At 38.9% G+C, this 11,024-nt stretch overlaps 1 protein-coding gene across 3 annotated transcripts in view; it reads right to left on the bottom strand.

The window, feature by feature from the left end:
- Window positions 1-287: 287 nt before the first annotated feature.
- LOC148087431 (rho guanine nucleotide exchange factor 28-like) overlaps window positions 288-11,024 on the bottom strand; it is a 54,672-nt gene continuing 43,935 nt past the window's right edge. For 2 of the 3 annotated variants that reach the window (XM_087788049.1, XM_087788050.1), the window contains 16 exons: window positions 10,835-10,950; window positions 10,615-10,764; window positions 10,306-10,556; window positions 10,113-10,238; window positions 9,002-9,119; window positions 8,682-8,936; window positions 6,998-7,074; window positions 6,738-6,916; window positions 6,580-6,677; window positions 6,321-6,512; window positions 4,950-5,084; window positions 4,654-4,886; window positions 4,484-4,588; window positions 4,267-4,416; window positions 2,908-3,159; window positions 288-2,030 (listed from right to left, as the gene is read on the bottom strand). In XM_087788049.1, the coding sequence (XP_087644175.1) occupies window positions 1,530-2,030; window positions 2,908-3,159; window positions 4,267-4,416; window positions 4,484-4,588; window positions 4,654-4,886; window positions 4,950-5,084; window positions 6,321-6,512; window positions 6,580-6,677; window positions 6,738-6,916; window positions 6,998-7,074; window positions 8,682-8,936; window positions 9,002-9,119; window positions 10,113-10,238; window positions 10,306-10,556; window positions 10,615-10,764; window positions 10,835-10,950 (2,938 nt within the window). In that variant the 3' untranslated portion in view covers window positions 288-1,529. The remainder of the gene's footprint in view (window positions 2,031-2,907; window positions 3,160-4,266; window positions 4,417-4,483; window positions 4,589-4,653; window positions 4,887-4,949; window positions 5,085-6,320; window positions 6,513-6,579; window positions 6,678-6,737; window positions 6,917-6,997; window positions 7,075-8,681; window positions 8,937-9,001; window positions 9,120-10,112; window positions 10,239-10,305; window positions 10,557-10,614; window positions 10,765-10,834; window positions 10,951-11,024) is intronic. The other variant, XM_087788048.1, reaches the window with a different exon arrangement.

The following is an 11,024-nucleotide window of genomic DNA, read 5'->3' as shown; positions in this document are numbered from 1 at the left end:
TAGTTATTATCAATTTAAAGTTATTTGCATAAAATACAACAATAAAATAATACATTCACAATCAAATTTTGAAATGTTTCAAACTAAAAAAATGACTGTAGACGAAAATAAAAATTCACCTTTTTTTAATTGTCTCTAAAATGAAAAAGAGAAAAGTTGAGGATAAAATGAGCAAAAAATAGGATTTAAATAAGTAAGAGGGAAAGGAATTAAAGAAAAAAAACATATTGAATCTTCCAGATGCTTCAGTGAAACCATCGTCATCATCAAAGACTCAGACGCTCATGTTGCCACAGTGTCTTTATACGCAGCACGACAATAAACAACAACAACAACAACACAACGGTGTGTGACACACAATAAATTACACGGGAGTAGAAACAGTAGCAGGAGAGTTTGGCACTTGAGTGACAGGTGCAGCAGGAGCCCTTCAGACACGATCTGTACACATTTACAGCAAATATGTTCAAGTGAGGCTTAAGTGCTGCAGGAACGTGGAGTTCAGGCTTCGGTTCGAAGGCACGAGAGGTTGTTGTGGCGAGAAGCAGCAGCTGCAGCCTTCAGTCACACTTTAGTAGCTTTTTAGCTTTTTAGTGTCTTTTCTGGGGAAACTGTTCCTTGTTGCACTGATTTTATCTACTTTTTCTTGGTGATCAAGTGTGTGGAAGTAAATCAGTGGCATCAGGATATTGAACTGTTTCATTTAACGTTTCAGAATTTTTGTGAAGTTTTATGTATGTATATATATGAATATATATATATATATATATATGATCGGCTTAAAGTTCACTCAAGTCGCTCTGTGCTCTGTTGGTTTTGTCTGGCGACTCTATTTAACATTTTTATATGTAATTTAAAAGACAAAAATGTCATATTTTTAATTTAAAAAAAAGTATTTTTGGAACTTAATATCTAACTTAATATCAAACTCTATGTACAAAAGAAAAATAAATACTTCATTTGAAAATATTCTACTTTTTCTTTTCAAATTATGAAAATATATAAACCTTTTTAACGAATGCTTAAAAAATGTTTCAATAATAAAATGAAAAACTGAATTAAAAATGTCAAATAAATATTCTGATGACACTGATGAACGAACATAGAAGTGTTTGAACTTCTAATTATGTCAGATGTGTTTTTAAAATCTTTAATTCAATATTAACTCACAAATATGTTGAATATTGACGTCGAAATTTAATTTTTTTTAATAATTAAATAAATACAAAGGACTTATTAAACTAGTTTGTTTTAATGACTACATTTTTATTCCAACATGGCCGCCGACCTTCCTTTTGATTGGTCAGAGTTTTTGGTTTGACTGAAGAAATTAAACCATAGAATCAGAATATTTTCTCTTTTTAAATGTAGCCATTAGCTCAGTGTATAAATAAAGTGCTAACTGTTGCTCACCTCTTGTTTAAGAAAGTAACTTCTCGCAGAACGAGGCCAGACTAGGAGGTGCTGATCCTCATCCCAGCAGCCACCAGCAACACGGGGAGAAGAAGAAGGACCTTGAAGAAGGTCTTCTACAGATACACGATGTTCTCTTCGCCGCCCTCGTCCCCGCTCTGGCCCTCCAGGGACAGGTAGGACTGGGGGGGCAGCAGGGGCGTCAGGGAGGGCGAGGAGTAGTCGTCGCAGTAGAACTCCTCGTCCGTCACGGGGGGTCTCCAGGCGGTCCTGCGCTCGGGCTGCGGGCTGAAGCCCTCCAGGGAGACCTGGGTCAGGACCGAGGACTCGCCGAGGGTCCGCTCCGGCTGCGGGTGGAACCTGCCGTCGCCGCGGCTCTTGCCGCCGCTTGGCTGCTTCCCCTGGCTCAGCAGCGTGTTGAGGCTGTTGTACAGGCTGGCGCTGAGGGCCGCGTTGGTGCTGAAGCCGGGGGCCGCGTGGGCCTCGTGGTTCCTCCGGGGCTGGGTCTGGTTGTTGAGGGGCCGCATGTGGTTCTTCTTCAGGGACGCGATGAACGCCGCCTCGTTCTCGTACACCGAGAGGTTCCCGTCCAGACTGCCGGAGCGGCTGTGGTTGATCTGAGGAATGAGTTCAGAGGGTCATGAGGTGCATATGCTTTTATTTTGAAGGTTTTCACTTCAAGAGCTTACACTAGGAGTGTGTTTTGGTAAGAATCTGGCCATAGGATTATAATACTGTGGTATATATGTGTAGTATTGTCGAGTACTTGACTCTGGTGTTGTAGTATTTACAGACCACATGACTCTTGATGAAGTCGTAACTGCTTTCATTTGTTTTCAAACCAAAATATGTCCAAACATCAGCTTTAAAAGATGCAGGAGTCACTGTATCCTCTCGCCCTCAGTCATTGCTGGGATCTTGCAGGATTTAATTGTGACTTTAGCTGCAGAGGACGTAATGACTGCTGCCATCTAGTGGCAAAAAGTTGAATTGAAACACAGAAAAAGTTTAAAATGCCTGGAATATTTGCATGTTAAAGTAATTCTATTTTTTAAATTCAAATATAACCATCCATGAACTAGCATAAAAATCAAATATAATTTAAAAGCAAAATATTTATAAATATATATATATAAATAGAATATTAAAAAGTACTGTGAAAAAAGACTAGGCATTAATTTCCGCCATCTAGCGGCCGGAAGTTTAATTGCAACACAAAAATAAACCTATGTCCAGAATATGTTAATATGTTAGTTTGAAATAAATTTTTATTTTTATTTTATACACACCTTATTGAAAGTATAAACCATTAAAGAACTATTGTAAAATAAATTGTGTGTGTGTTCAGTAATTATTAATAATAATACATTTTATTTCAAGGCACATTTCGATGTCACTGCAGATACTTAAAGAAGTGAATGTGAAAAAATGATGTTAGAAAGTTGAAAAAGATAAATCTAAACAATATAAGGTTTAAATGAAGGTAACATGGACCTGGTGAGCGTCCAGGTTGATGGTAACAGGGAGGCTGCTCTGCCGCGTGTGTCTCCAGCTCTGCAGCAGCTTCTGCTGGACCTGGATCTTCTCCCTCTCCTGCTCCACCGACCTCTGACCTTCCCTCAGTCGCTCCAGGTTCTGCTGGAACTCCTGCAGCTGAGCCTCCAGGTCCTCGCGCTCGCACCTCAGCCTCTCCGCCTCCAGGAGGCAGCGCTGCTCCCTCTGCTCCAGCCCGCTCTCCTGCTCCAGCTGTCGACCAGGTTTAACAGTGAGCCGGGTCATTATGACCCTCTGTCTACGGAGCTTCACTCCTGACACGGGTTTGAACCAATTGTGGTTATTTTTTAACTCAAATCTCATGTTTGTGCATTTATGAGCTGATACAAATCCTTGACTTTTACAACAAACTAAAAAAAACTTATAGAGGGAGCAAAACAACCTCAGCTCAGTTATATTTTTTAAAGTTTTGTTCACCTATGATCAATTTTTACTTAATACAATAAATTAAATTTGTTTATTCAATTCATTCAAACATATTAAATGTATTTAATTTAACATTTTTACAGTGATTCAATGCATTTGATGTAAATAAATCAAAATTATTTAATGAAAAGAAAATATTTATTTTATGTAAATTAATTAAAACAATTTTTTTAATGTAATTAAATGATATTTATTTTATGCAAGTAATTTAAATGGATTTAAATTCATGTACTACATGTAAATCATACATTTATTTACATTTAAATACATTAAATAAATGCAATGTACTTACATCAAATACAGTTAGTTTATTAACATTAAATACATTTTAATTATTTACATCAAAAACATTAAATAAATGTAAATGTATTTAATGTTAATAAATAACATGTATTTAATGAATTTGATGTAAATGAATAACGTTTATTTAATGTAAAAAAAACACTAACTAACTATAAACTAACTGTATTTTATGTAAATAATTTAAATTGTTTATTTTATTTATTTGTTAGTACATTTATTAAATGTAAATGTAAATAAATAACTTTATTAATTGATTATTACATTTTTATTTATGAACTTGTTGAAGTTTTTATACATAACATTTTTAATACATTGAATTTAATATAATTAATTAAAATAAATGACATACATTGAATGTTTTTGATGTTCATTTATTAAAACATTTCTAAAATGTATTTATTGTAAATACATTTAATGTAAATCAATTCTATTTATTAGTTTATTTAATGTATTTGATGTAAACCTTTTTTTTTAATAATTATGCTTTTAATGTATTAAGACGTTTTTATGCAGAAGAAAGTTTTTACCACTAAAATCAAGACCTTAAGGCGGGACATAAACCTTCCTCACCTGAGTCTTCCCTCGAGCGACACACTCTCGGTCCCAGCGCTGCTGCTCCTGCTTCAGCTTCACATGGAGCTTCTGCACCTCGTCCACCTCCACGCTCTTCCTCTCCGTCTCCTCTTTCCTCTTGTCCAGAGCGCGAAGTCTCTCCTGCTCCTGCGCCAGAAGAACCTTCAGAATAAAAAATCCTTCCTCTGGTCCAGGACCTCAGTGACGGACTCACCTGGCTGCTCTGCAGGTTAATGATGCTCCTCAGCTGAGGCTTCTCTGACTCCTGCAGGAGGAGTTTGTGGACTTCACTGCAGCTGTCCTGGAGGGTCACGGCAGCCTGAAGCAAGAACAAGAATGTAAATAAAATCACATTTTAAAACTCTTGAAGATCATGTTCCTCACCTGCAGACTGTAGAGGAGCTGAGTCAGACTCTGGACGCTCTCCGCCACCTGCAGGCCAGGCGTGTTAGTGCACGAACCACACCAGTCATTTCTCACGAGCGGGACCTTATGAAGGGTTTCTTTGGCGTCTCCTCGCTTCGGCTCCGCCGCCCACAGCACCCCGTCCAGGCCCGTCAGGTCCACGTCCGAGGCCAGAGAGGTGGAGCTCATGCTGAGCGTGCTCAGGTAGTCCTCTGTGGAGAAGGAGCAGCAGATCTCAGGTCAGGTTTGGAACCCTTCATCTCGGACATGCTTACGCTCAGACGGGGACTCGGGGACGCTGCTGCTGCCGTGGCTGTTGTAGGTCACGCTCTCGGACCCTCGCGCCGACGGAGACGGGATCTGCTGCGAGGACCCGTCCCGGGTCTGCAGGATCTGGATCAGGTTCTCGGCTGCAAAGGAGGAGGGAGAGGTTGTCATTTTGTTTGATTTATTTTTCTACTGAAAAAAGATGATTTTGGTTCACAGAGAGGGAGTGAGTGTTTACCAAGTACTATGAGTCAAAAAGGAACTTTTATTTTGGTTCAGCTGCTCAATAAATACTCACTTGTAGAACCTTTTTTATTTTTAATCCCTGAAACCAAAATAAACTTCAACCTTAACTAATTGTTATTATTCCTTCCTAATTGTTACTCTGGAAGTAAATCAGAACCAGTAGAATATTCAATGATTTAATATAACGTTTTTTGAAACGTTTTTACAAATGTTTTCATTCAAATGTTGTTGTTTTGTAGGTATTTAATTTGAATACATAATTTCTTTAGTATATAATTAATTTCAATAAATAATTAAATTCAATAATTTCCATATTTAAAGGTTGATTTTGTTCTGAATTAAATCATTTGTATATTAAAAAGTTGTTTTTTTTTATCATTGAAAATTTTAAATCCAATTTTTTTTAAATTAATTATTTGTATTATTATTATTATTACTTCAGTATCAAACTTTCAGCCAATCATGCGACACGCAGTGTCAATCACATAGCTCTGTACTCTATTGGTTTTGTCTGGTGGCTCCATTATTTGCTTTGAAATAGAATCAATTAAGCTATAAATGAAAAAATATTTAAATCAGAAAATGTATTTTACATTTGTATTTAATGATTGGATTTAGAATATCAACCTCTAGAAAAAAAATACCATTCATTTAGAAAAGATTGGATTAAAAACAAAACAACAAAAATCATACAAATACCTTTCAACACACAAATGATTGTATTTAATTATTATATAGAAACAAAGTCAATGTTTCAATATAGAAATAATGGTATTAAATTGTTCCAACATTTGTATTCAGTGAGTTAAAAACAACGATCAACTTTTGACATTTTAAATTCATTAATGATTACGATGCTCTGACACATGTTCCCTTCATTCCTCCCTTCATCCCTCCCTTCATTCCTCCCTTCATCCCTCCCTTCATCCCTCTCTTCATCCCTCCCTTCATCCCTCTCTTCATCCCTCCCTTCATCCCTCTCTTCATCCCTCTCTTCATCCCTCCCTTCATCCCTCTCTTCATCCCTCTCTTCATCCCTCTCTTCATCCCTCTCTTCATCCCTCTCTTCATCCCTCCCTTCATCCCTCTCTTCATCCCTCTCTTCATCCCTCTCTCCAGGCCTGGAGTCTCACCTTCTCTCAGAGCAGCGCTCAGAAGATTGCTGGCCTGTCGCGGAGCCTCGCCGTCACTCTCCGGCTGCACCAGCAGGTGGCGCTGTTGCGCGGCCTCAGGAGAGCGCAGGGTGAGGTCAGTGAGCTCGGCGTAGAGCTGTAGCTTCTCCTCCAGACCGTTGCAGATGCGCTGGTCCTGACCCAACAACGTCTCTGCACACAAACACCACATGTTCATTTCCTGCCGGGTCATGTGATCCCTCAAGAAGACTTCTCAAACCTTGGAACTTTGTGATCTTCTGGACTCGGACTTCGGCGGCTCTCTTGGCCTCCTCCGTCTCAGGGCTCTGCTCGTCCTCCTCCTCCTCCTCCGGACAGCTGTGGACACATGTGCTCGTTCGTTGGTGGATCAGAACCTGAAGGACCGACGGGACGAACCTCTCCACCGCCTGCCGGATGTGTCTCATCCACGAGTTCCTCTCCTCCTTGGTGGACGTGTGGACCTCGTACATCTCCGGGCCCACGGCGGAGGCCGAGATGAGGAACATGCCTCGCTCCTCGTTGGCCACCTCTCTCACGATGAGCTTCTGCAGAGGGATCACCGGAGGCTTCTGGTCCTGCAGCGACAGAGTGAAGGACAGAGTGAAGGACAGATCAACGACGTGATGGTTTGATCTTCACATCACTGGGTTCCTCACCACGGCGGCGAACATGAAGCGCTGATCCTTCTCTTGAAGGAACACCAGCACGTCTGTGAGCAGCAGAGCCAGCGTGTCTGAGGAGAAGCAACATCATGAAGCTGCTCTTCTGCTGGTGGTCCTCAAACTTCTCATGTTATTGACATGACTAATGTTTAATGTTGCTGATAGATTTATTTTGTTTATTTCATTAGATTCTCTTTTTGTATTATCTTGTCTAGTGGGAAATAATGTGGGATAAGATGCTTGGAAACTTTAAACTCTAAGAAATCTCATAATAAATGCAATAAATACAACTTTAATCTAATATTAAAAGTAATATTTAGGACTCCAATATTGTAATATATATTTTTTTATCTCTTTGCACTTTGTTCTTTTAATTTGCACTTTGTTCTTGTTTTTAGCTTTTATGAAATGCCTTCTATTGTCTGCTGTGAACTTGAAATCTAATCGAATCTGAGATCTCCAGAGGTATTAATAAAGTCTAATCTAATCTAATCTAAAACTTTAATATTGTAATAAATATATAACGTTAATCTCAATTTGTACAACTTTAATCTTGTAATAAATGTAATATATACAACTTTTATATTCTTATAAATATAAAATATGACTTTAATATTGTTAAAACTGCTTTGGGGTTTGGTTCCGTTTTTCTGTTGCTTATTTTCTGTGTTTGTTAGATTTGAATCTGGTTATAAATGTTATAAACGACTCTAATCTTCTAATAAATGTAATTTATACGCAACTTGATTTGTTATAAATGTTATAAACAACTCTAATCTTCTAATAAATGTAATTTATATGCAACTTGATTTGTTATACATGTTATAAACGACTCTAATCTTCTAATAAATGTAATTTATATACAACTTGATTTGTTATAAATGTTATAAACGACTCTAATCTTCTAATAAATGTAATTTATATACAACTTGATTTGTTATAAATGTTATAAACGACTCTAATCTTCTAATAAATGTAATTTATATACAACTTGATTTGTTATAAATGTTATATACGACTCTAATCTTCTAATAAATGTAATTTAAATGCAACTTGATTTGGTATAAATGTTATATACGATTCTAATCTTCTAATAAATGTAATTTATATGCAACTTGATTTGGTATAAATGTTATATACGACTCTAATCTTCTAATAAATGTAATTTAAATGCAACTTGATTTGGTATAAATGTTATATACGATTCTAATCTTCTAATAAATGTAATTTATATGCAACTTGATTTGGTATAAATGTTATATACGACTCTAATCTTCTTATAAATGTAATTTAAATGCAACTTGATTTGGTTATAAATGTTATATACGACTCTAATCTTCTAATAAATGTAATTTATATGCAACTTGATTTGGTTATAAATGTTATATACGACTCTAATCTTCTAATAAATGTAATTTATATGCAACTTGATTTGGTTATAAATGTTATATACGACTCTAATCTTCTAATAAATGTAATTTATATGCAACTTGATTGGTTATAAATGTTATAAATGACTCTAATCTTCTCATAAATGTAATTTATATGCAACTTGATTGGTTATAAATGTTATAAACGACTCTAATCTTCTGATAAATGTACCTTTAATCTCCTGATACATGTAACAACAACGTTAAGATCTTTATAATCCACTTCTGTTCTTCTTCGCTCCACAAACCTTTGAGTCTCCCGGTCGCAGTCTTCCAGTAGACCAGGCCCTTGTGCTGCAGCTCCCGGCGCTCCTTGTGCAGGTCCTGTTTGCGGAACACCTTCCCGTTCTTCAGCTTGGCCAGGCTCTTGTTCTCCAGCCGGGTCAGAACCTCCTGCAGCTCCTGACTCTTCTCGTACTTGTCCACGGTCAGATCCACCGCCGTGATGACGTCACGGACGTGAGCCAGAGCGGACGTCAGGTCGGCGTGTTCCGGACTCCCCTCTGTGGACCAGGAGGAGTCGGGGTGTGTGAGGAGGCCGGGGCTCGGGACCGGGATCCGGACTCACCTGGAGTGTAGCGGATGATCCTCTCCAGCAGCACCGGGTACTTGGTGATACGTTGAGTGACCAGCAGGATGAACTCTGGGACTCCTCGGCGTCTGACCAGTGAGTTGTTGCTCTGTTGCTGTAGAGCAGAGAAACATGAAACAGAATGAAGGAAAACGAGCCTTAAATTCATTTTTTATTTAAAGTATTTAATAATCCAAATAAGGGAAAACCTCTAAATAATTATGTCTACAAATGTAATAATGTCGTAAATATAAGATCAAAATGTGTTTCTAATTAAATTGTTATTTTATTTTGAAAAAATGTGTTTTAATCAAAACAAATATGATTGTTTTTTAATCCGAAATGTTTTTATTTTTATTTTATTTTGAAGGATGCAAAAATATTTACCAAAAGACAAAACATTTAAAAGAATATAAGGGCCACTCAAAACATATTTATTTATTAATTATGTAAGTAATTATTCTGATATAAGAATATAATATTTACAACTTTAATCTCTTATTAAATGCAACGAGATTAAACTCAATTATATCACATTTATCAGGAGGTAAAAGTCATAGAATATTGCATTAATTAAGAGATCAATCTATTATACATTACATTTTTAAAGATTAAAGTTTATTATATATTTCTATATAATCAATAAATTAAAGTTTATTAGGAGATAAAAAAATGTATATATTTCATTAATTACGAGATTTAAATCGTGTATTAGATTTTCCACGCGATAAAACACGGATACAACAGGTTAAAGTCGTTTTCATCACATAAATAAAAAATTTAAAGTCATATATATTTTTACAAATATTTAATGTATAAATTGCTAAATATTACATCAATTACAAGATTAAAGCATAAGATTAAAATGAGGAAATAAGCTCTTCATTATCCTCAGTTTTATACTAGACCTCATGGGGGCAGCACTCCCTCCCTCAATCCCTCACTCACTCACTCCCTCCCTCACTCACTCACTCACTCACTCACTCACTCACTCACTCACTCACTCACTCACTCACTCACTCACTCACTCACTCACTCACTCCCTCCCTCACTCCCTCACTCCCTCACTCCCTCACTCCCTCCCTCCCTCCCTCCCTCCCTCCCTCACCTTGACAAAGTTCTGCAGCTTCTTGTTCTGCTGCTTCAGCTCCTTGTAGACGCTCACAGCCTCGATATGGTGGCTGCAGAAGTCTCCGTAGAGCTGCTTCATCTTCTCTGAATTCTCATCTGAGAACTGAAGACGGCACATTGACCCAAACGTTCGTCCAGACCCGGACGCTTCCGTTGACGTCTCCACCCACCTGCTGCAGCAGGATGTCTCCGACCTGGTGGATCAGGTAGTTCTTCTGGTCCTCGGTCTGGACCGACGCCTGCCTGCGCTCCTGCAGCGCCCCGAAGAAGCTCTGGTGGAAGAGCAGCAGGGGGTCCAGGCAGGGGAAGATCCGGGACACGGACTCGGCGTCCAGTTGAACCTCCTCCAGCATCCCTCTGCGGAACACCTCGGACATGACGTGCAGAGTCTGGTTGTGGTGCAGCTCCGTCTGCATCAGTTCTGGACGGAGACACGGGTCATAAATACTGGGGTGACTCTGGAGAGTCATGAGTCCCACCATAGATCACGTCCTGCCGTTTGACGGTGCGTCGGTCGTGCTGCCTGCAGAACTCCGGGCTCACGGCGAGACTCCACGACTCGGCCTGCAGGCCCAGCAGGTCGGCCGACGGGTCGTTCTGGACCGGAGCGTCGACGGCGTCTGAGGGACCTGAACAAAACCCTCTTAGCGTTGATCATCCAGGAACATCAGAGGCTTCATCTCAGGAGCTTCTTCTCACCCGAGGTCTGAGGCTCCAGCGACGGAGCGGTCGCGGTCACCGGAGTTCCTTCATCGGAGACCGACCCGTTGGTGCTGGCGGGGGCGTCCACGTCCAGCCCGGCGTCGCTCAGTCGTCTAGAGACAAACAACGTTAGCTTTCTTCTGTGACACGCTGGTCGTCAGGAAAACATGCATTTAGGAAAGTCATT

This window comes from Callionymus lyra, chromosome 1, assembly GCF_982586985.1.
Source record: "Callionymus lyra chromosome 1, fCalLyr1.hap1.1, whole genome shotgun sequence".
NCBI classification, from domain to species: domain Eukaryota; kingdom Metazoa; phylum Chordata; class Actinopteri; order Syngnathiformes; family Callionymidae; genus Callionymus; species Callionymus lyra.
Note: the sequence above shows the minus strand (reverse complement) of the source record. Positions and strands in the feature narration are given on the sequence as shown.